The following is a 25,375-nucleotide window of genomic DNA, read 5'->3' as shown; positions in this document are numbered from 1 at the left end:
ACCCCACGTACATTTAAAGAGCTGAAGTTGGAATGATATTGGTGGCATGGCACAGTTTAATTGGAAGCATGTTTTTTTTCTTAGTGGTATGTGAAAAGTCTTTTACTGATGATAAAGGATATTGACTAACTCAGTGGAGTATGTTCAGTAATGACAGTATATAGAAGGTACAAAGGTAGCACAGTCAAGAAAGGTCTTAATGTGGAGGAGTCAAGGGACCTTACAAGGGAGGTTATGAAGATGATGAAAGAGGAATAGAGAGGGACAGCATATGCAGAATAAATGGTGTGTTTAGGAGACAACATAATCTTCAGTAATGCAGGTGTATGAAGTGGGAGGAGAGACTGCTGCCAGATTATGCTAGGTCTTGTATATCACTTGGGTGGAATGATTTTAATTTTATCTTGCAGATGATGATAAAGCACTGCATGATTCTCCCCTTTCTTTTTGTTGAAGGATTTATGTACCAAAATGTTCAGAGTTATAGTTTTGAAAGGAAAGGTGGGTCCAGAAGGTAAAGATGGAAACACAGTACCATGGGGAATTATGGTAATTCCCAGTTGCGATAAGAACTTGACTCAGGCAGTGGCAATGGCATTAAAGAGGAAGGGATTTGAAAAATGTTTAGCAGAAATATTTGGCAGAATTGGATGAGAGATATAAAATAAGAAGGTGTTCAGGAAAGTGGTTGCCTCTGATGGCTGGGACCGCTAACTGTGATAAGCACTGCTGAGATTAGATTAGGCAGAGTGGGGGAAGGAGACGATGCTTCAGGTATGTTGAATTTGAGGTACCCAAGGGACATCAGGTGGAAGTAATGTACAGTAAGAAGTTTGAGATACAGATTAGGTGAAGGTGTGAGGGCTTGAGGGGTAAATTAGAGATTGGAAGCATCACTAGGTAGAAGCTGAGGCTGTAGGAGTGGAGCAGATTACAAGGCCGAGTTAGAGGAGGGGCTCCTGACAGAGGGTCCTTGCCCTCCCTAAGGAGTCCATGGATATAGCTATCTATATTCATCTTTTTTTTTTTTTAATAGTCTATCTGAGAACATTGTAAGAAGACATTCATAAGTGTCCTGAGCTGTGTGTATTAGTTTGCTGCCATAACAAAGAATGAGTGACTTAAACAACAAAAATTAATTTTCTCACAGTTTTTGAGGGTACAAGTCTGAGATCGAGTGTTGCTAGGGTTGTTTTCTTTGGAGGTTTTTTCCTTGTAGGCCTTTCTCCTGGTGCCTTCACATGGTCTTCCCTCTGTACATACACCTGTCCAGGTTTCTTCTTCGTGTGAAGATATTAGTCATACTGGATTAGAGTCTACCCTAATGATCTTATTTTAACTTAGTCATCTCTTTAAATACCTTATCTCCAGACATTCAGTTACTTGGGGTTAAGACTCCACCAAAATCACTGCAGATGGTGACTGCACCCACAACATTAAAAGATGCTTGCTTCTTCGAAGAAAAGCTGTGACAAACCTAGATAGCATATTAAAAAACAGAGACATCACTTGGCTGACAAAGGTCTAGTCACCCTGCTTATTTAACTTATATGCAGAATACATCATGAGAAACGCTGGACTGGAAGAGACACAAGCTGGAATCAAGATTGCTGGGAGAAATATCAATAATCTCAGATATGCAGATGACACCACCCTTAAGAGGAACTAAAAAGTCTCTTGATGAAAGTAAAAGAGGAGAGTGAAAAAGTAGGCTTAAAGCTCAACATTCAGAAAACGAAGATCATGGCATCCAGTCCCATCACTTCACAGGAAATAGATGGGGAAAGAGTTGAAACAGTGTCAGACTTTATTTTTTTGGGCTCCAAAATCACTGCAGATGGTGATTGCAGCCGTGAAATCAAAAGACGCTTACTCCTTGGAAGAAAAGTTATGAGCAACCTAGATAGTATATTCAAAAGCAGAGACATTACTTTGCTGACTAAGGTCCGTCTAGTCAAGGCTATGGTTTTTCCTGTGGTCATGTATGGATGTGAGAGTTGGACTGTGAAGAAAACTGAGCGCCGAAGAATTGATGGTTTTGAACTGTGGTGTTGGAGAAGACTCTTGAGAGTCCCTTGGACTGCAAGGAGATCCAACCAGTCCATTCTGAAGGAGATCAACCCTGGGAATTCTTTGGAAGGAATGATGCTAAAGCTGAAACTCCAGTACTTTGGCCACCTCATGCGATGAGTTGACTTATTGGAAAAGACTTTGATGCTGGGAGGGATTGGGGGCAGGAGGAGAAGGGGACGACCGAGGATGAGATGGCTGGATGGCATCACTGACTCGATGGACGCAAGTCTGAGTGAACTCTGGGATTTGGTGGTGGACAGGGAGGCCTGGCGTACTGTGATTCATGGGGTTGCAAAGAGTCGGACACGACTGAGCGACTGAACTGAACTGAACTGAGTCAAAGCTATGGTTTTTCCAATAGTCATGTACGGATGTGAGAGCTGGACCTTTAATGAAGAAGACTGAGCGCCGAAGAATTGATGCTTTCAAACTGTGGAGTTGAAGACTCTTGAGAGTCCCTTGGACTGCAAGGAGATCAAATCAGTCAATCCTAAAGGAAACCCATTGTGAATGTTCATTGGAAGGACTAATGCTGAACCTGAAACTCCAGTACTTTGACCACCTGATGTGAAGAGCTGACTCATTGGAAAAGACTTTGATGCTGGGAAAGATTGAAGGTAGGAGAAAGGGGTGACAGAGGATGAGATGATTGGATGGCATTACTGACTCAAAGGACATGAGTTTGAGCAAGCCCTGGGAGATAGTGAAGGACAGGGAAGCCTGGCATGCTGCAGCCCATATGACTGAACAACAGCAGGACTTAAGCACACGAATTTTAGGATGAAACAGTTGAGCCTCTATCATTGTCCAAGGGTCCATGACACAGAAGAGGTTAAAAGCCCTGGTGCGAGGTAAAAGGTTGATCCGTGAGAGCAGGAGTAGAAAGTTTTGGTTAACCAAGCGATTAATTCATTTAGTTAGGATATTTCTTTACCCAAGAGTATTCTGGTTAATTAAAGTCTTAGAGTTTACCAATTCATGTTCATTGGAATACTACTTTACCTACTGTTTATACTTAAGTTTACATGCTGTGGTGAAAATAATTGCAGTGTACTGCTGTTAAGGGCCTTTTCTTTAAGACGAAATAATTTGGATCAGAGATTGTGTAGAGAAAAGTTGATTACTTTGGGAAATGTAACAAATGCAGAAGGTTCTTTTCAAATTAGAAATAAACATTGGTGGCTCTTCATTTTATTTCAACAAAAATGAGGTTACTGTGCTGTAAAGAAACCATCTCTCAACTGTGATAATTATAGTGTAATAGTCTTTATTTTAAAACTTATTATTTTAGTTTTTGAATACTTAATATTAAAAATAAAATTTATGTAAGTTTGTATGTGATACTTCTATATTCACTGCTGAGGTTAAATAAATGTAATATTTTGTCATATTTGCCTCAGATATTTTATGAAATAAGATGTTGGTAAGATGTTGGTATAGATTCCTCCTCTCTGCTTCCTTAGAGGTAACCAGTGAGCTGAAGCTGAGATGTAATATTCCCCAACCCTATACGTATTTTTATACTTTCATTAAGTGTGTGTGAATCCATAATGAATTAAATAGTATTAAAATATGTGTGCACAGTAACTAGGTTTTTAAAGTAAATTCTTTTGAGATTTATTCATGTTGATACCTGCAGATCTGGACTATTCACTTTTAACTACTATGTAGCAATAGTAAATATTTCACTGTATGAAAGCTGTAGTTTATTTCCCTACTGAGAGACCATTTAATCTACCTTTTCCTGCAGCAAGCAGTGTGATGATAATTATAACACCAGTACACTTATGTGCTTATTATGTACCAAGTATTGCTCTAAGTGCTTCCATACTTCGAGCATCCACTGAGATAGGAACTGTTATTGCACATTTTACATATGAGGAAATTGAGGCAGACAGGTTAGTAAATCACCTGAGGTCACATATATAGCTAGTGAGGCTTCCTGTACATGTCTGCTCGTGATATACATGAGAGAGTTTCTCTAGAGAAGATAATAAGTATAATTTCTATGTATGCACGTTTTCAGTTTTAGTAGATATGACTATTCCCCAGAATGTTTGTATCAGTTTACAACTTTTACTGGCAAATATGTAAGAGCTCCTCTTTTTCTACTTCTTTGACAATACTTGGTCTTACCAGACTTGATCTTGTCAGTTTATTCGAGCTAAGCAATATTTTTTTAAATAATTCAGTGAAAAATTCCTTCTTTCAAAAATCAATGCCTAGAAAACCCAAGTGCCTTCTTTTAGGAAGTGTGCCGTTTTGGGTGAAGTATTTAAAGTGTGGCGCTTCTCTGATGGTTCAGTGGTATAGAACCCGCCTGCAGTGTAGGAGATTCAGGTTGGCTCCCTGGGTGGGGAAGATCCCCTGGAGAAGGAAATGGCAGCCTACTCCTGTATTCTGGCCTGGAGAATCCCATGGACAGGGGAGCCTGATGGGTTCCAATCCGTAGGGTTGCAGAGACTCAAACGTGACTGAAGTAACTGAGCACGCATGTATGCACACACATTTTTAAAGTATAATTAAAGGCTTTTCTCTGAATTTGAATAGAAAAAAAAGACAGCTTTCTCTCTCAGCATTAAACTTTTATCTCCTACACATTTCTGTGAAGTGTGTAAACTTTGGTACCTTCATTTTAATGACTTTTACCTGGCCCACGTTATACCTTATAACGTTATACCTTACCTCTGGTTCCTTATTTTTCTTGGGGTTTTGCTAAATTTCTTCCCAAATTCCATGAAATATAATGTTGTTTAATGTATGAAAAAAAATGATGTGCCTCAGTGTACTGGATCTCCGTCCTTGGCCCTCCCAGATCTACTCTACTCCTGTGTCCGCCCGCTCTGTCGCTTAAAGTTTGACCCTGGTAGACTGCATCTGTGGACTGTCAACCATTGGTTTGGCCCGTGGTTCAGAGAGGCCTGGTGGGCTACAGTCCATGGGGTCGCACAGAGGCGGACACGACTGAGCGGCTAAGTACACACAGGGTAATGGAGCTTCCTGCTTTGTGCCTCTTGTCCTGGTGTGATTATTAATAGGGGCTCTTACCACGTTTAGAAGTAGCTCCATTTGGATGAGAAATGATATGATCACCCTAGCCAGTGGGGAGAGGTTGGCAGATGTGTTAGGCTGACTCCATCCTCAACTGAAGATCGCAGCTCCTGTCAGGTACCCTCCTGACACAAGTGTCTCTCCAGGTTCTAGTAACAGTTCCTCCCTCATGTTTCTTCAGTTCTCAGTGTGGCAACAGATTTCTGTTATCACTCATCCTAGGATATCATACTGTCCTTTCTGGTTTTCCTGTATTGTTGTATCTTTGTAAGTAGACCCTTTAATAAGTAAACTCCTCTTCAGTTCAGTTCAGTTGAGTTGCTCAGTCATGTCTGACTCTTTGCGACCCCATGAATCACAGCACGCCAGGCCTCCCTGTCCATCACCATCTCCCGGAGTTCACTGAAACTCAGGTCTATGGAGTCGGTGATGCCATCCAGCCATCTTGTCCTCTGTCGTCCCTTTTTCCTCCTGCTCCCAATCCCTCCCAGCATCAGAGTCTTTTCCAATGAGTCAACTCTTCGCATGAGGTGGCCAAAGTATTGGAGTTTCAGCTTCAGCATCAGTCCTTCCAAAGAACGCTCAGGACTGATCTCCTTTAGAATGGACTGGTTGGATCTCCTTGCAGTCCAAGGGACTCTCAAGAGTCTTCTCCAACACCACAGTTCAAAAGCATCAATTCTTCAGCGCTCAGCTTTCTTCACAGTCCAACTCTCACATCCATACATCCACTTGAAAAACCATCGCCTTGACTAGATGGACCTTTGTTGGCAAAGTAATGTCTCTGGTTTTCAATATGCTATCTAGGTTCGTCATAACTTTCCTTCCAAGGAGTAAGGATCTTTTAATTTCATGGCTGCAGTCACCATCTGCAGTGATTTTGGAGCCCCCAAAAATAAAGTCTGACACTGTTTCCCCAACTATTTCCCGTGAAGTGATGGGACCAGATCTTCGTTTTCTGAATGTTGAGCTTTAAGCCAACTTTTTCGCTCTCCTCTTTCACTTTCATCAAGAGGCTTTTTAGTTCCTCTTCACTTTGTGCCATAATGGTGGTGTCATCTGCGTATCTGAGATAATTGATATTTCTCCTGGCAATCTTAATTCCAGATTGTGCTTCTTCCAGCCTAGCGTTTTTCATCATGTACTTTGCATGTGAGTTAAATAAGCAGGGTGACAATATACAGCCTTGAGGTACTCCTTTTCCTATTTGGAACCAGTCTGTTGTTCCATGTCCAGTTCTAACTGTTGCTTCCTGACCTCCATATAGGTTTCTCAAGAGGCAGGTCAGGTGGTCTGGTATTCCCATCTCTTTCAGAATTTTCCACAGTTTATTGTGATCCACACAGTCAAAGGCTTTGGCATAATCAATAAAGCAGAAATAGATGTTTTTCTGAAACTCTTGCTTTTTCCATGATCCAGCAGATGTTGGCAATTTGATCTCTGGTTCCTCTGCCTTTTCTAAAACCAGCTTGACCATCTGGAAGTTCACGGTTCACATATTGCTGAAGCCTGGCTTGGAGAAAAACTCTCCTTAAATTACCTAATTTTAGCATATCGTCTTTTTGCTGACTGAACCTCTACTAATATACTATATTTGACTTGCTATATTTTAATTAAATAAGTCTTTAAAGCATATTTAAAACTAGGTTCAAAGTAGTAGTAACATGAATATAAGCACATTAAGTACTCTTTAATTTTCATATGGTACTTGTAAGTTGTTAATGTTAGTTATCTTTTCATCTTTTCAGATGAAGTTGGAGCCCTTGTTTTTGACATTGGATCCTATACTGTGAGAGCTGGTTATGCTGGCGAAGACTGTCCCAAGGTCAGTGTAATGTTAGAGTTAATTGGATATACAGGAGCCATTCATGCAGAGTTAAATTCACTCAGAAAGTCTAACTCAAATATGGTAAAAGATATTAGTTGGTGGGAAATGACTCCTTGATGAAAGCATATAAAACTTGTAAATCATGTTTTTGACTCTTCCAGGTGGATTTCCCTACAGCTATTGGTATGGTGGTAGAAAGAGATGATGGAAGTACACTGATGGAAATCGATGGTGATAAAGGCAAACAAGGCGGTCCCACCTATTACATAGACACGAATGCCCTGCGAGTTCCAAGGGAGAACACAGAGGCCATCTCCCCACTGAAAAATGGGATGGGTATGATGTTTTTTCCTATGGATTTGATTATAAATGTAGAGTAGGTATAGTATATTTCAGATATAAAGCAGTGGCTGCTTATAAGTTGAACATCAGCTATCTTCTTGTTCTTATTCCATGAACTGATGTTCCAGGCACTGAGAATACAAAGATGCGTAAAACATGTTTCTTTTCCTAACAAACTTATAGGTATAGAAGCTAGATTTGTGTATATAAATATAACTGTGTTTGATAAGCAGTGGGGTTACAGAGGAGAGATATTTAACTCTGTGGGGGTCAGAGATGGTTTTCACAGAGGAGCTAACTGTGCTGAATCTTGATCACTGGATAAGAATTAGCCTGACTGACGAGGCTGGGTAGAGCAGAGCAGCCAGCATGTGTGAAGAGTGGTATTGTGGGAGAAACTTACATGTTTAGGAATGTCATCAGTTAAGTATGGGTATAATAGTAGGTGCATTAGGGCCGGTTTCAGGAAAGGCAGGCAGAGAGCAATCATAAAAGGGCTTGGAATGCCAGTATATTAAGCAGTTAACTGAAATGTTACCCCAAAGGAATTTTTAAACAGAGATGTGAAATGCTCATATATGCCAAATGGAAAGATTATTCTAACAGTAATACATAGGCATGATTAGAGGGAGATACTAGAAACAGGAAGATCAATTAGGGAGGTGAGTCCAAATGAGAAATGAAGAGGTTTTAAATTGTAACACTGATGGCAGAGATCCTGAGGTGGCTGTCTGAGATATCCAGGACAAATGGTGCAAAGAATTTAAACTTTCAAAAGTTTGAGAAGAAGTTTCCTAGATTTTTGGAGTCACTGACTAAGGGGTACCATGCACTAGGGAAGGAGCAAGCTTTATGGTCTTAAAAAGCAAATGTCCACTGTCACTCTTAGGTCCAGTTATTTACTAAAAGGAGTCACGAGATTCAGCATGTAATGGTACCATAGCTAAGGTTTATTATGCCGAAAGGATACAAAGCAGAACTGACAAAAGGAAGAAAAGGGCATGCAGTGAAGTCCAAAGGAAACCAGCACAAGCTTCCAAGAGCTTACAGTGTAGTCATAGAGGATGTGCTTAAACCTTCTGGCAACGAGGAACATGTGTGTGTAGTCTGTTACGCGTGCTCAGTTATATCCAACTCTTTGTGACCCCATGGACTGTAGCCTCCCAGGCTCCTTTGTCCATGGGATTTCCCAGGCAAGAATACTGGAGTGGGTTACCGTTTCCTTTTCCAGAGGCTCTTCCCGACCCAGGCATCAAACCTGCGTCTCCTGAGTCTCCTGCATTGGCAGATGGTTTCTTTATGACTGAGCCACCTGGGAAATCCATGGTCTACTAGGGGAGCACATTAAAGACTCAGCACCCTGCTTCACACTCACAGGATAGCTGTTTTATAAACACAGACAATAGCAAGTGTGATGAGGATATAGAGAAACTGAAATCTCCATATCTATTTCTGGGAGAGAACATAAAATAGTACAGCAGCTTTGAAAAATAGTTTGACAGTTTCTTAATAGGTTAAATATAAATTCACCTTATAATCCAAACAGTTCCACTCCTAGGTATCAGTACAAGAGAACTGAAACCTATGTCCACACAAATACTTAAATGCAAACGTTCATAGCAGCATTGTCCATATTAACTGAAAAGTGGATATAGTCCAAAGGTGCATCATTGGATGAATGGGTACACACAGTGTGCTGTATCCATAAAAGGAAGTATTAATACTATTCGACAATAAAAGAAACAAAATAACTGATACAGGTCAAAATATCAGTTGGGTTTTCATGAACCCCCAAAGCCTTATGCCAAATGGAGGAAATCAGATGCAAAATTCCACATAATGTGGAATCACTTACTCTAATATGGAATGACCAGGAAAAGCTAATTTATACAGACAGAAAGTAAAGTAGCAGTTGCTTGGGGCTGTGGATATTATGAGAAGTGACTGTTAAAGGGCATACAGTTTCTTTTTGAGGTGATGGAACTATTCTAAAATTATGTTGTAATAAGAGTCACACAACTGTGTAGCTTTACAGAAGAAAATCTCTTCATTGTACACATAAAATTCATGTTATGGAAAATTATATCTCTATAGAACTGCTAAAGAACTGGAAGAATATTTTTTGTTACAAATATTTTATTTCTTATATCATCCTGATACTTGGGATAAATAACTATCTTTTGGATTCAGAAAAAAAAGGACTCAGTACCCATGGTTTTTATTGGTGACTGGTCATGTAGGTACCTTGTGCCCAACATGTTCCAAAACCCCAGACTCCCAGTATAAACCACATTATTTGTATAAATGGTTTAGGCACAGTGAACTACTCTTATTTGGGGAAAGTTTTATATCAATGTAGGAAACTGTTTACCAGACAAGTTCCCAGATGCCAGCCAAGGGTCAGCCTTGCAAGCAGGCCTTTCTCAGGTTTGCTGAGTTAACTCTTTCTGCATAGCAAGAGTTTATTAGTTCAAAGTGTTTGAGTATAGATGCCGGTTTAATAAGCAAGTAAAAATGATTTTAAGACATGGAATTGATTTTTTTTTTTCACCCAGAAAGAGTTTGGGAGGTGAAAACAGGATTGAGGGTGAGATTCCTTATGGAAACTTACTCTGTATTTAACCAGTAGAGGTGCCTATGAAGGGGAATGAGATGAACAGTTAGAGAAGTAGGAGAAAATTCAGGAGAAAACCAAGAAAAGAAAAAATTCGAGAAGTAAAGAAGTCCAGTGAGTCTCATTGTTCTTAACTGTGGCATTGAGATTTATGCTAAGAAGGGGAAAGAGAAGTTAAAGCTATAGAGGAAGTGCCTTGACCAAAATATCCCATTCTGGACTTTCACTGGTCCGCCTGCCAATGCAGGGGACGTGGGTTCAATCCCTGGTCCAGGAAGATGGCACAGGCTGGAGGGCAACCAAGCTCACGTGAAGCAGCTGCTGGAGCCTATGCACCCTGGAGCGTGCGCTCTGCAGCTGGAGAAACCACGACAGTGAGAAGCCTGAGCACTGCAACTAGAGAGCAGTCCCTGGGCAGCAACGAAGGCCTAGCAGCCCCCAGAAAACAGAGCAGTGAGTTAAACCCATCCTGATAGGCCTATAACAATACTAACATGGTGTACAGATGATGCCATGCGTTGTTGGTCTGTGGCAGAAGAAGTTTGTGAACTCTTGAATCAATGTGTCAGTAATTTAGAGAGGCTAGATGAGATTACAGACGCAAAGGATCCACTGGGTTTACCTGTTAGACGTTCATTAGTGACTTATGCAAGCAGTCAGTGTAATGTTTTAATGGAAAGCAAATTGAAAACGTATTCTTCTTTAAATTTTTTAAAATGTTTTTATGTCTTTTTTTCATACAGATTGTTGCTGTTAGCTCCAAATCATGCAATTCTGTTTCCTCTTACAATTTGAATTGTGTTTTGGGCTTTATAGTTAGTACTTAACTGAATACTATTTGTTTGGTATTTTAGGTGTGTTAGATACCTTAATTTTATCTGGGTCAGGTCTAGGGGTTATGGTACTGTTGGGGCTGGAGGAGCCATATCTAGAAGACAAAGCTAATGTCTATATGAAGTACTGTTTTATGCGGTAGAGCTGTAAAACAAGTCAGTTCTGTATATTAAAGTATCAGTGCTAAACCATTAGAAACAGTCTCTCAGAAGATGCTGTATTCATCTCCAACTGAGTATTGTTTTCAAGGTATTTATCTTATATTCTAGTTGAAGATTGGGATAGTTTCCAGGCTATTTTGGATCATACCTACAAAATGCATGTCAAATCAGAAGCCAGCCTGCATCCTGTTCTCATGTCAGAAGCACCAGTAAGACAAACTTTTTCAAGTTTTCTAGGTTTTTTTTTACTCATTTTACTCTTTTTCTTTAAAGATATAGAAATTCATATTTTGAAAATGAGGGAAAGGGGGATTCTTTTTTAAATACTCTTACAACTTTTATTATTTCAATAATAAAAATACTCAAAGAACAACAGTAAAGCACCCTAGTGGGTTCTGGTGTTTATTTATCTATTTTTTTCCAGGAATTTAATATCTAATTTCCTTTGACTGCTTCCCATTTTGGTTCATGAATTGTCTCTTATCCCTCAAGGGCAGTGTATATCTGCTTTTTTACTCAATCTTAGGAGTGACTAGATTCATTCTTAAGATTTAATACTTCATGTTTATAAGAATCCTGATTACTCTATACTTTGAAAAGTCTGTAGTTTCTAGAATTCATAGCAGCAATTTTACTTTTCAGATAATAAACTTTATTAAATTTATTACAAATACATAGAGATAAATGTTGTAAAGATATTATGAAGATTTTCCATGGTAATTTAATGTTTTACATTTTTGTTAATACAGTACTGAAATGAATTTTGAGATAAATCAGCATTTTAGATTTTAAACAATAAGTAATTTGCATTTCTTTTTCCCTACTCTCAAGTGGAATACCAGAGCAAAGAGAGAGAAACTGACAGAGCTGATGTTTGAACACTACAACATTCCTGCATTCTTCCTTTGCAAAACTGCCGTTTTGACAGCGTATCCTTGAAAGAGTAATAGTCAGCTTCTCTTCATGAGTGACTGTGGTTCTGCTAAAGGTGATGTGCTCAGCAGGAAGACAGGAGTCAGTTCTTGCTTGTCAGAAGTTGAGGGAGTTTTCCCCATTGCTTTTTGGATACCTGTCTTTCAGTATTTCTTACTGGAACTGATGTGCATGAAAGTGTGAGAGGGAGATGGGAAATAAACACTCAAATTCTGCTCATTAATTTAACAAAGTTTTTTAAAAATTGTGTTTTTAGAAGGGGAATGTGAAGAGAAGGCCTAGATGAGTTCAAAGAGTGTCATTTCCTTCCTCCTCTCCAGTGCCTGAGAAAAGTGGAAGTTGTCTATAAATTCATTTAAGATTTAATCACCAAATATTTTTTATGAGCATATTAAGGAACAGACAAGGAAATACTATGTCCTGACCTCAAAGAATAATGTAATATTCTTGTTGAAAACTAAATAACATTTAAATAGTACTTCAAAATAGCACTGGCAAAAGTCATAAAGAAGTACATGATTCATCTGAAATTTTCAAATAGCAGTTATAGTTCAGTGGAGGAAGACTGAAGCCTGACAAACCTTGTAAAGAAAAGAGAATTTTGAGACTTCCCTGGCAGTCAGTGGTTAAAGACTTCGCACTTCCAGTGCAGGGGACATGAGTTCAATCCTTGATTGGGGAACTAACATCCTGCATGCCATGTAGTGCGCCCACCACCCTCCTCCCCCCCAAAAAAACTGAGGGAATTTAGTTGCAAGGTGAAGGGAAAGGAGTCCTATATTTAGAGTTCAAGTAACAGTGCTGATAAACTGATGTTGATTTAGGTACTTAAAATCAGCCTCACCTTTTACACATTTATCCTGTGTACCTCCCTGGATTGCTATCATATTCAAGTGAATTTTACATGTGTGAGAATCACTGTGGTAGCTGTGATCTAACATTTGTCTGTCGTGCTGTGTCTTGGAGATGACTTTAGCAAAAGTGTGGAGGTGGAAAGGGCAAGCATTCCTCACAGTGAGCTTAGAGTTGAAGATTTATATTCAGCTTTAGTGAGAATTGTAAAAATAGGTTTAGGTCAGACTGTGGAAGCCTTGCATGTTGTATTTTAAAAATGTGAACTTTAGACTTGAGAGAACCATTGCAGGTTTTGAGTAGAGGATGGAGAGCACTAGCAGACTCTCTGTGTGCATTATCTCATTTAATTTTCATAATAACCCTGTCAGGAGTCAGAATCAAAACAAGCAAACTGGTTCCAGTCTACAGCTTGAAAATGGCAGTTATGAATTTGAACATAAGATCTGTTTGGCTGCTTCCTTGCAAGGAGTATGTAAATGGAATTGGCATTGTTTTATTTTTTAACTTTTTATTATAGAAAATTTCTTATATAAAAGAAGATAGAACATTATATTGAACTGCCATGTGCCCATCACCCAGGTTAAATCATTTTCAACACAAAGCTAAGTTGTATTAGCTATATAACCATATCCACTCCCTCCTCCATGGTTTTGAAATAAATCCCAGACAAGAGTGGCTTCGTTTTGCAATTTTTCAAACCTCTTTAACATTGGACTTAATAGCAGAAGTTGGATTTTCATGTCTAGCCTTTGCATTCAGTCTGCTGTGTATCATATATGACATAGCCTCTGGAAAACTCTTGTACATTCATGAGAGAATGACAGTGAAAAGGGCAAATAACATTTTAGTATTATTCTAAAGATGGTTTTGACTTCTCAAGCATGGTTTTGGGATTCTTTTACACTTTAAAAAATTACTGGGGGACTTCCCTGGTGGTCCAGTGGTGGAGAATCTGCCTGCCAATGCAGGGGACACAGGTTTGATCTCCAGTCCGGAAAGATCCTACATGCCACAGAGCAATTAAGCCTGTGTGCCATAACCACTGAGCCCATGTGCTGCGACTGCTGAAACCTGTGCGCCCTAGAGCCCATGGTCCACAACAAGAGAAGCCACCGCAGTAAAAAGCCTGCACACCACAATGAAGAATGGCCCCCGCTCACCGCAACTAGAGAAAGCCTGAGCGCAGCAACAACGACCCAGCTCAATGAAAAATAAATACATAAATGAAATTAAAAAAAACAAGATGCTGGAAAAGTGCAAGAAGCCACAGAGCTTTTGTTTTTATAGGTTATAGCTATCAATATTACTGTTTAAGAATTTAAAACTAAGACTTCTTTTAACATTTTCTTATTAGTTTAAAAAAAAAAGGATAGATACATTAATGTCAACACAAGTAACAGTTTTATGAAAAAGATAACTGTTTTCCAAAACAAAAACATTAGTGAAAAGATTAATGTTTGTTTTATCTGACTTAACTGATAGCTGGCTTCTCATCTGCCAGTCTCAGGCTCTGCCCTTCTGACACCGCAGTTTGAGAGGCAGGCTTCAGCTAGCTGTTTGCTGGCCGAGCTGCATACTTACGGAAAATTCATTTAGTTACAAAGTTAGCAAAATCATTGGTGCCCCTCATTTTTCAAGAATGCATTATTCTCCTGTTCTCTCTGCATTTTATTGGTTCCCCTGAAGTCCTGCACTTGAATAGTTCAGTTGTCAACTAAACATTTGGGTAGATTTTATACTCAGGTTTTGTGTTTTGCCCATTCTGTGGTTCTCTTGATTCCAGAGTTTCTACCTTTAATGTCTAGCTTTTCTTCCAGCCCTGAACTCTCTGTGTAGACCTAGGTGTTAAGGCTGCAGTTCTTCAGTGCTTTCTTGAGCTGTAGCCTGGAAGCTGGGAAGCACTCTCAGGAGAGGAGGGTGCAGACTTGCAGTTCTTACTCCTTCAAGTTGCAGTTTCATGAGAATTAGTTTTGGCTGAATTTTGACTACTTTTAAATACTTTCCAGTGTTTTGAAATGGTCACTGAAAATAATTTGTCCAGATTTTAGAACTGTCATTTATAGGAGGGCTTACATGCTTTTAGTCTGGTGTTACTGTATCACTTTGTACTAATAGAGACAAAATTAGTGTTTATGTATATAGTCCATCAGAGATCAATGAAGTAGCAGTAATAGCAAAGATAAATTACTAACCTACCTTTCTGGCCATTTATTCTCAGATCTCTTTTCTCTGTTCATTCCTGCCCATGCCTTGGTTTTCTGCTCTTAGTCTTTCATCTCTCTTGACATGTTCTTTCTTATTTAACTATCTGTTTCCTTGACTTCAGATACCAGTTATACACTGACCAATTCCAAATCATATCTGTATCCCAGATCTTTCTTGTGAGCTCCAGGCCCATGTCCAGCTGCCTACTAGAACTTTTTCTATTAGTTATTTGTTTAAGCACTTTAAACTCAATATATCCAAAATTGAATTACTCTTCTCTCCCGTCAAATTTATTCCTTCTTTGTGTCTTATCTTACTCCCAGTTGTCTAGACCAGAAATCTTTCTCATTAACCCTTCAGATTAAGTAGTAATCAAGCCCTGTGTATTATCCAGCCTCCCCTGACTCTAATCCAAACCCACAAATCCATTTATTTCTCTGTGCACTGCCATTTTATTAGGTGTAGCCCTTCCTTTTGCCCATTCTTCACCCTGCAACTCTAATCATCTTTGTTAATTGCCAACCTGCTGATTTAAGCCATAATCATTTCCCACAGTCTTGCCTTTCTTATTTCAGGCTCTGCTGAACTGCTCTGCACTTCCCAGACCTCTTCCCGTGCTCTCTTGCCTCCTAGCCTTCCCACATGTTTCAGCTCTTTGCCATGCCCCCGTCCTCAGCTTTCACCTGAGTTTCCTAAGGATGGGTTATACTCCTTTATACTCTCCCAGGGCATCCTGAACTGTTCTTTGTATAGTTTTATTGATCTTCTCTTCACTAAACAGGATATCCTTCAGGGCAGAGACAGCTTTGGTTCACCTCTTTGTGTCTTCTGTGCTGAAGGAATGCTAGTAAGAGACCGCTTCCCTTCTTTATTGAGCACCAGACTCGTCACTAGGCACACGACAGATGCTCAGTAAATGTTGGATGACCCAGTGAATGGCTCTACTCCTAAATGTCAGTTTGTGATGTTCATGTCATGTAGGGCTTCTGCAGCACAGAACTGTGAAAAATGGGATAAATTCTGTCTGCTGATAATCACTGGCTGTTGAATCTACCTGGAATAGCTCTTCGTATTGAGCTGGGAGAGATGATAACTGCCACTCAGCTGCCAAACTGAAATGGCTCTTTAATCCTATGTGAGAATGGTTTTAGTCTTTAGCTCAGATGGCACAGCCTCCCACTGTTCTTACCAAGTTTCTGTAGATTTTGTTAAATGCTTCTCAATTTGTTGGAAGCCCTTTTGATCTGTGCCAGAGGCTTTGAATAATTGTGCTAATTTTGACCAGCTTAACAGATGTCTCTCTCTGGGATAAAGGTTTCTCCGACTTTCTCATACCACCATTCTGAAAGTCCTGCCTGTTGTCGTTTTTTTTTTTTTTAAACCAGTTATTATTTGATATCAACTTTCATCCCTGTGTTTACTTTAGCACATTTTTAAGCCATGATGCAAGTTTTAAAAATGCCTTAATAAAAACCTTCCCTTTAATAAACATTATTTTAGGAACCTTGATACTTTCTTTTCCTTAATGCTTTAAACTAGATTTGCTAATGGTCGTTCTACCGGGCTTATTTTGGACAGTGGAGCCACTCACACCACTGCAATTCCTGTTCATGATGGCTATGTTCTTCAGCAAGGTAAGTTTTTAACCAGGGTTCACTGAGGACACAGATCATGAAATAAAGCAATGACTTGGGCTATCAGAGTCTTTCCAAGTCATGTTTTTTTAAAAAAAATCTGTAGTATATAGTGTATATTTAAAACTGAGGCATGGCTTCATTCATGCTTGGAGGATAGTTCCATTAATTCTCCTTGAAAAAAAATAATCGTGTAAAAACACAGGAAATTCATCCCAAGGAGCTTGGATGGAATGCTTTCTTACTGAGTCTTGTGTAATCTGTTTCATAGGCATTGTGAAGTCCCCTCTTGCTGGAGACTTTATCACTATGCAGTGCAGGGAACTCTTCCAAGAAATGAATATAGAACTGATTCCTCCATATATGATTGCATCAAAAGTAAGTGGTGATTGAATTTTATTTCTGGGGCTTACCTTCAACTCCACACCCCCATGTTGTGAACTCTTAACCTAGCACTTGTTCTTGGCACTTAGGAAGCTGTTCGTGAAGGGTCTCCAGCAAACTGGAAAAGAAAAGAGAAGCTGCCCCAGGTTACCAGGTCTTGGCACAATTACATGTGTAACGTAAGTAATCCTGTTCTCTCCACAAAAGCATTATATACGCGGTAAGTCTTTGAACAGAGTATGAACATTTTATATTTTCAAACTTATATTTTTAATAATATTTGCAAACAAAATTAATAGCTTTTGGCAGGGGCTGGGGGAAGGGTATGCTTTTCATGCTTGTCAGATATCAACAAACTACTCTATATTCACTTGAACTACTATGGTAAGACCTGAAAGGAGCTTTGGGGTAAAAACAAACTAGTATGGCTCCGTTAACATTTTCTTTCCTAAACTTGAGTCAGCTATATAAAAAAATGTATTATTGTTTATAACAAGCAGCCAGGGAAAGGTTTTCTTTACTGAAAATCCATCTCTGACCATGAATGACTTAGTGACGGGGGAGAGGTTAGTAAAACAACCTCTCACACCACAATATGCATTCTTTTTTTTTTTTTTTTTTTTATTTATGGCTGTGCTGGGTCTTTGCTGCTGCACAAAGTTGTGGCAAGCAGGGGCTCTCTTGATTGTGATGTGTGGGCTTCTCATTGAAGTGGCCTGTCCTGTTGTGGAACACGGGCTCTAGGGCATGGTGGCTTTAGTAGTTGTGGCTTGAAGGTTCTAGAGCACAGGCTTGATAGTTGCACGGGTTTAGCCGCTTTGATGCATGTGAGAACTTCCCAGATCAGGGATCGAACCTGTGTCTTCTCCATTGGCAGATAGATTCTTTACCGCCGAGCCATCAGGGATGCCTAATATGGCAGTGATATAACATATTTGACAAGTTTTTTACACCCAAAGATAAAGATTTTTTGTGGGTGTTCGATACAAGGAAAAATTGTGAAGATGATTAATAATTGTACCTAGACCTTAGAAGATTTTTCCTTAGTAGCTCAGAGGTCCTATGTATTTCACTGCATGTTTTGTAACTTTTATACTATGTCAGTCATTAAAAGTTCCATAAGATACAATGTATATGCATTTTATGTATGTATATTCAGTTAATGAAGTCTTGCTTTTAAGCTTATTTTAAAGGGAAAAATAGTGAATCAACTATATTCCAATAAAAATTTTTTTTAAGTAAAAAAAAGTTTTATTATGTAGAACTGTAATACAAGGGTTTCCACTTATTTTTATCTCATCATTTTTTTCCATAACAGTTGTAATTTAAATGTTATATAATTTAGTTTGTAATACAAGTGTTTAGAATTAGGTTTCTTGATGCTCAGAGTCCTTGGCTGGGAAGATTTATACCCTTGAAATGAGTTAGCCATCCAGGAATGTGGTCCAGTTTCATTAAGAAAAATGTTTTGGATGGGAAAGGGAATAAAAAAAAGAACAATATTTTGAAAATAATGTTATGAAACTATAGATTACAAAGACAAATCTCAATAATCTTGTTTCTTAACCTTTTTTTTTTTAATTCATAGTGTGTTATCCAGGATTTTCAAGCCTCAGTACTTCAAGTATCAGATTCAACTTACGATGAACAGTATGTTTTCTTGTTTTTTTTGTACAAGACTTAAAATTTAAACTGTATACTTCATATATATATATATAACTGAATCAATTTACTATATACCAGAGACTAACACAACATTATAAATCAACTATGCTTCAACTTTTTAAAAAAACTGTATATTTCATAAATGAGAGAAATTGATTTGTTTAGTTAAAAATGTGTAGAATATGCTTAACTGGTCTAAAGATAAAAAGTTAAATACTGAATAACATTTTGAAAGAAAATAAGATTTTACCACTCTGCTTTCTTACAAGCTGATGCTTCCTCAATATTGTTTATAATAGTTTGTAATTCTGAAGAGGATGTTTGTCTTTGTTTAATATTGTCTGATACACTTTCAGAGTAGCTGCACAGATGCCAACTGTTCATTATGAATTCCCCAATGGCTACAACTGTGATTTTGGAGCAGAACGGTTAAAGATTCCTGAAGGATTATTTGACCCTTCCAATGTAAAGGTATAAAAGTTTATTTCATAATCAGCCTCATTTTTTTCCTTTAAAGATCTCTTGGAGTTACAAAAGCTAAATAAGACTACAAACTTTTTTGGATGTGCTTTATGGTTTGAAGGTCTTCTGTGTGACTGCTGGTTTCTGTTCTGTTGTAGGGGTTATCAGGAAATACAATGCTGGGCGTCAGTCATGTTGTCACTACAAGTGTTGGAATGTGTGATATTGATATCAGACCAGTAAGTGCTACTCTTGTTTATGGCATCAGGGTATCTTTTAGGGCAAACCAGTGCCCCTGGTATTTATAATGGCCATCAGTTTTTTTAAGTTGGCAACTTTGGCCACTGACTCTGAAGTCCATTTTATGAAAGAATATGTAAAAAAAAATGAAGTTCTACTAGAAAAAGGAAAATGCAAAACTCAAAAGCTGTTGTGTCCAATGTAGTTAGCTTTTGGCCACATATAGCAGTTCAACTAAAATAAATAGAAATTTACATTTCAATTCTTCAGTTGCACGAGCCACATTATAAATGTAGCTAGAACATTTTCATCAGCATAGAAAATTCTTTTGGACTGTGCTGGTCTAGAGATTTCCTAAAATGTGACAAACCAAACTATATTAGTGGTTTTTAACGTATATAGTAGTTTTACTTTTTAGGAAGGTGTGGTTTAAATTATGTAACTTTTACATAGAGTTTAGATGTAAACTTTGTATTTTTTGTACTTTGCCAAGGTTTTAATTTTTTTTCATCAGTTTATTTCTTGCCAAGTTTTAAGGACTGACTCCATATTCTGTACCTCTTCCCTGGTGGCTCAGATAGTAAAGAATCTGCCTACCAATGCAGGAGACCCACGTTCAGTCCCTGAGTTGGGAAGATCCCCTGGAGGAGGAAATGGCAACCCACTCCAGTATTCTTGCCTAGGAAATCCCGTGGACACAGGAGCCTGGGAGGCTGTAGTCTATGGGGTCACAAAGAGTTGGACACAACTCTATATTCTATACCATGCTATTAGATAGACCATATCTTATTTAAACCCTAGATTTTAATTTGTGGCCAGTGTGTTACCTCAGTTTTTTAGTTCCTTCATTTGCTTAGAGCTTAGTGCTAATAGCTAAGGTTATATAGACATTTGGAATACATTTTTAAAAATATGGAATAAATGTTAAAAATATGAACTTAGCCACTAAAAACGCAGGCTGATATTTAACTTTCTGATGCATACATGCAAATTAGAGGCAAAATGTACTCCTTATTTGGGGTTCCCGGGTGATGCTAGTGGTAAAGAACCTCACCTGCCAATGCAGGAGACATTCAGTCCCTGGGCCAGAAAGAGATCATAGCAACCCACTCCATTATTCTTGCCTGGAGAATCCCTGGACAGAGGAGCCTGGTGGGTTACAGTTTCTGGGATCGCAGAGTCAGACACACCTGAAGCAACTTAGCACACATACTCCTTACTACTGGGAATTTGTTTTTGATGGAGGAAGCCTCAGCATATAGATTTTGAAAAAGGTCATCCCTGCAGAAGAGAAAGGTAGCAGTCATTTTGGCCAGGACTATTGTCAGAGTATGTATTGCCCACCATAATCTGTCCAATTTTAAATGCCATAGCTTCTAGATGAGAACTCTGAGATGATGTAATTAGGAAATAAACTTCTCAAGTACTGGCTGCTATCTGCCAAATTACAATTGGATTTTAGAATAGTTGCCTTAAATTAGTGGTTCTTAAACTTTAATACACGAATCATCTGGAGAGTTTTAAACAAACAAACACAAAACTTTCCCTAGACTCCACCCCCAGAAATTTGTATTTAATTGCCCCCAGCACCAGTGTTTTAAATGCTCCCTAAATGAGTCAAATGTGCAGCCAGGATTGAGAACCACTGGATTAAACAACTTGGTCTGTATAGAAGTAAAAAATTTAAAAAGTAAAAACTGTAGTGGAACACATAGTTTTATCTGTAGTTGTGTTTAAATGGTTGGAAACATTTGGAGCTCACTTATTTTTGTTTCATTCCAGGGTCTCTATGGCAGCGTGATAGTGGCAGGAGGAAACACACTAATACAGAGCTTTACCGACAGGTTGAACAGAGAACTCTCTCAGAAAACACCCCCAGTAAGTTGTGTGTGTTCTTCAGTGGTATTTTTCAGTCATATATATCCTCCTACTGGTGGAAAATCTATGTAGATACAGTTTGTTTTTCAGTAGATTGATGGTATCTTGTGTGTGCCTGGTATAGTATTAATACTCCTTATTAATAAAATTTTTCTAGATGACATTAGTTACTCCCATTACTCTCCATTACTATTTGAATCTTATTTTATTCATTGATTCCATACTTAAGTGCCTACAGTCTGCTAGGCACTAGGGATAGAAAATATAGTCCCTTCCCACCAAGGGCTTAGTCAGCTAGGAGGACTATACCAGCAAAAAAGAAAACCTGTAATGTGCTAAGTGGTTCAGTATGTCATCAGCCAAGCACTCTGGAGTGTCAGAGGAAATCCTCCTGAAGAGTTGTTTCAATGAATGAGTTCCGTTGGTTGACAGTTTATGAAAGAACATCTAGGTGAAATATGTGCAAAAATACGAAGGGAAGAGGGTATATTCTAACATTTTGAAGTAGCTGGCTTGTAGTCTGTATAGAAGTGGGGTGTGCTATATGGTTGGAAAGATGAATCCGATGGTGTATTATGACCTAAGGCTGCTGTAACAAAGTGCCACAAAGTAGATGGTTCAAAACAAGAGAAATTTATTACCTCTCAGTCTGGAAGCTAGAATTCTGAAATCAACATGTTATCAGGGCCATGCTCTCTGAAACCTGCAGAAGAGAATTTTTCCTTCCCTCTTCCCGTCATCTGATGATTTGGCAACAATCCTTGGCGTTTCTTGGGTTGCAGTTATAGCACTTCAGTGTCCATCTCCATCGTCATATGGCATTCTCTCTTGTGGGTCTGTCCTCTTCTCGGAGACTGTTTCTAAATTAGGTCACATTCACAGGAACTGGGGATTATCAACGTACCTCTTTGGAAGATACAGTTCAACCCAGAAAGATAGGTACCAGTCATATCACTTACATAGCAAATTTACAGGGTAAAATCTGGCAGAGGACTGAAGAGCTTTTATGTTTTATTAAAAACATTCCTTGGTACACTATGATAACTTTCAAAAAGGATAGAAGAATCTGGTTTAGAGAGAAGTTGGTGTACATGGTACATTAGTAACAGGCATTTTTAGATTTTTAAACATCCATCAAGTAGTTTTCTGTAGGGTATTCTGCAATAAATACTACATTTAAAAAAATTTATTAGAGATTAGATGGGCCCTAACAGAATCTATAGATGCTGTGTATTTGAATGTTTTACTTATGCCACAGTCTTTAAGTATTGATACAGGCACTAGATTGACATCTCCTTACATTTTTGGAGATACAGACTGATCTGGAATATACCTTGATTTAGTACTTTAGATTTCAAAGAAAGTCCCAGAATAATGAATATAGACATGGGCTGTCCAAGGTCTGATCAAGACCAGGTAGATGCTATCTTTGTCTTTTAGGAGGCAATTAAAATTTAATGAAATCCATTGTAATAGGATTTGACCAGTTCCTCACCTACAAAACCCCGTGTTCATCCCTTCTGCTCCCAGCACCTCTCCTTCCCATTCTACATACTCCACCCTTGCTGCAGCACAGACTCAAACTGAATGTTCATATATAGAGTAACTGGTAAGTATCAACAATCTGAGAACTATCCCCAGAAGCAAATTCCTAGGTAAGGAGATCTCTCCATACAGGAAGTGAGATAGGGGTAGTGCTGAGCCATAAAACCATGTTTATCGAGAGGGTGTTGAAGCGTAACAGAAACACTAATCTGAAAAGAAAGCAGTGTGAATAAACTTCCCTGTGTCTGACGTGTGCATTTTGGTTTGGATGGGGGCAAGAAGGAATGGGAGATGGGGGTGAACCAAGATAGCACGAAAGCCCAAAGAATAAGTTAGAAAGTTGAGGACGACTGCAGAAAGGGCAGCTAGTTGGGGTAATAATTATACTTGGTGTTGATAAAATGAAATAATATATGAAGTAGTTAGCACACTACTTGATATATAGTAAGTGTTCAAATACATATTTGCTGTTTCAAGGTGAAATTCTGAATACTATACTCTCTAGCATGTAGTTTTCTGAAGTTTATAGCTGAGTGAGTGAGTAAAGTCACTCAGTCTTGTCCGACTCCTTGCGACCCCATGGACTGTAGCCTATCAGGCTCCTTTGTCCATGGGACTCTCCAGGCAACAGCACTGGAGTGGGTTACCATTTACCTCTCATAATTTGTTAAATTACACAAGCCAAAGTACTTTAAAATCCTATACAGTAGTTCAACCTATGCCTATTATTAACCTAGCTACTACAAAATAATTATGTATAATTAGTGCTTGAACCAGAGCCACTAATGTCATCAAAATTGAATTTCCTAAGTTGAGGCCCTGTTCTATTTGATCACACTAATACTTATTCTTCCTTTTGTTTTAGAGTATGCGGTTGAAACTGATTGCAAATAATACGACAGTAGAACGGAGGTTTAGTTCATGGATCGGTGGCTCCATTCTAGCTTCTTTGGTTAGTAGATAAACTACTTTGCAAAATAGTTTAAGATTCTTATTTAACTTGAATGTATCACTTAAAATACTAAATTTAGTAAAAAGACTAAAATAATTCCTGTGCATCATTGATCTTTGCATTTTTTATCTATCACATTTGTAGAGGACCTATGCTTACCTATTCTGAAATGACAAAAATGCCTCATTGCCTTATTAATGGGTATTGTCAGTCTGATTACAGTTTCCCTCTCCAAGGTGGGAATCTGTTAACTTATCCATGCCTCTTCTAACAGTACTCACATTGGCACTGGTCAGGACTTATTCTGCAGCCCACTTAAAATTAAATCATTCTTCTTAGATTCTGGTTGCTCCCTGGCCTGTTGCTGAGGTAGAAGTCAGGAATTGGTTCCTGGGGCAGATGGTGAAGTCATGGTATTGAGGTTTGCATGTTGCTTGGCCGGGCTTCCTACCTTGAAATCAGGAGGAAATTCTTGCACTTACCTGTATCCTAAATTTGGAAAATTTCCCCTTCACCTCAGAGCAGCCAAAGTAAATGAGTACTTACGCTAAATATTTTTAAAAGCTATTAACTATTTAATGTTTTTAACTGCCCATTTATATGTTTCTGGTCTATGTTTTATTTCTAGTCTCTTAATAGATCTTAGTTCAAAACTGAATACGTACGAATCCACTTGAGTAGTCACAGGGAACGGATTTCTCCTGCTTACACGTCTTAGTAGTAACGTAGTCCAGGATCCTTCCTCCTCCGGTCCTTTTCCTCCTTTCACCTTCTGTTTATTTAGAATAGTGCACGTGTACTGTCGTTTGTGTGCTTGCCAAACTTTATCCTAGTCCGAGTTCTCAATGTTACCGTTAATCAAATGCTAGAACATTGCATAAATACTGTACTAGGATCAAGCCTTCCAGCAGTTTCTGTTGTTGCTGTTAACCAAGCCATCATAGCTAAACTCTTCCTTCATCTTCCTTTCCCAGCATTTTCTAAGTCCTCAAGACAGTATAAACAGTGTCTTTGGGTATTCTAGAGGAGGGCAGAAATAAGAAGGGTATAATTTGAGTACTATTTGGGGAGAGGTGTAAGAGCTCTTAAAAGATTCAGAATTGTGAAAATATTTTAAAAATTTGTTCCCAGTAGAAAGGTACATATATGTAATTTTTCTTTCCTTTCACAGGGCACCTTTCAGCAGATGTGGATTTCCAAACAAGAATATGAAGAAGGAGGAAAGCAGTGTGTAGAAAGGAAATGCCCTTGATAAGTTCCCAAATCTCTACCTTCTATGTCCCCTTACGTTTCATAGCTTTAGTATACTCAGGAAAAGAACAACCATCTTTTGTAGGATGTTTATACATTTTTGCATATTTCAATTCCACTTAAATTTTTTAAGGCTTTAACTGGTTCTATAAATTAAAATAAGTTTGTGCTTTCCTTGAAATGCACTTATTCTTATTACAAGCATTTTATAATTTTGTATAAATGTCTATTTTCTCTAAATAGTTTGCTTTCAGTAAAATGCTTTCCAACTCTGTTTAGTATATTACCAGTGGATTGGTAGAATTGCTTTTTATTGACTAGTAAAACTTTATTGCCTATGCTTTTTACATTAGGCTTTTAAAATTAAATAAAAATTACTAGCCATTCCAGAAATATTTTTTTGGACTGCTGTGTTGTAACTTGCTACTTTAAATACTAAATGTGTTTATCATTGTACCCACTGTTTAT

At 38.4% G+C, this 25,375-nt stretch overlaps 1 protein-coding gene across 2 annotated transcripts in view; it reads left to right on the top strand.

Annotated features, from left to right (window-relative positions):
* ACTL6A (actin like 6A) overlaps positions 1 to 25,225 on the top strand; it is a 29,574-nt gene extending 4,349 nt beyond the window's left edge. Inside the window, exons 1-14 of one of the 2 annotated variants that reach the window (XM_068972050.1) lie at positions 2,587 to 2,690; positions 6,873 to 6,949; positions 7,114 to 7,288; positions 11,012 to 11,112; positions 11,735 to 11,832; positions 16,436 to 16,530; positions 16,802 to 16,908; positions 17,004 to 17,093; positions 18,503 to 18,564; positions 18,936 to 19,050; positions 19,200 to 19,280; positions 21,064 to 21,159; positions 23,570 to 23,656; positions 24,828 to 25,225. In XM_068972050.1, coding sequence (XP_068828151.1) covers positions 2,672 to 2,690; positions 6,873 to 6,949; positions 7,114 to 7,288; positions 11,012 to 11,112; positions 11,735 to 11,832; positions 16,436 to 16,530; positions 16,802 to 16,908; positions 17,004 to 17,093; positions 18,503 to 18,564; positions 18,936 to 19,050; positions 19,200 to 19,280; positions 21,064 to 21,159; positions 23,570 to 23,656; positions 24,828 to 24,908 — 1,284 coding nt within the window. In that variant the 5' untranslated portion in view covers positions 2,587 to 2,671 and the 3' untranslated portion in view covers positions 24,909 to 25,225. Of the gene's footprint in view, positions 1 to 2,586; positions 2,691 to 6,872; positions 6,950 to 7,113; positions 7,289 to 11,011; positions 11,113 to 11,734; positions 11,833 to 16,435; positions 16,531 to 16,801; positions 16,909 to 17,003; positions 17,094 to 18,502; positions 18,565 to 18,935; positions 19,051 to 19,199; positions 19,281 to 21,063; positions 21,160 to 23,569; positions 23,657 to 24,827 lie in introns of those variants that run through there. The other variant, XM_068972044.1, reaches the window with a different exon arrangement.
* Positions 25,226 to 25,375: the final 150 nt, after the last annotated feature.

This window comes from Capricornis sumatraensis, chromosome 1, assembly GCF_032405125.1.
Source record: "Capricornis sumatraensis isolate serow.1 chromosome 1, serow.2, whole genome shotgun sequence".
Classification (NCBI taxonomy): domain Eukaryota; kingdom Metazoa; phylum Chordata; class Mammalia; order Artiodactyla; family Bovidae; genus Capricornis; species Capricornis sumatraensis.
Note: the sequence above shows the minus strand (reverse complement) of the source record. Positions and strands in the feature narration are given on the sequence as shown.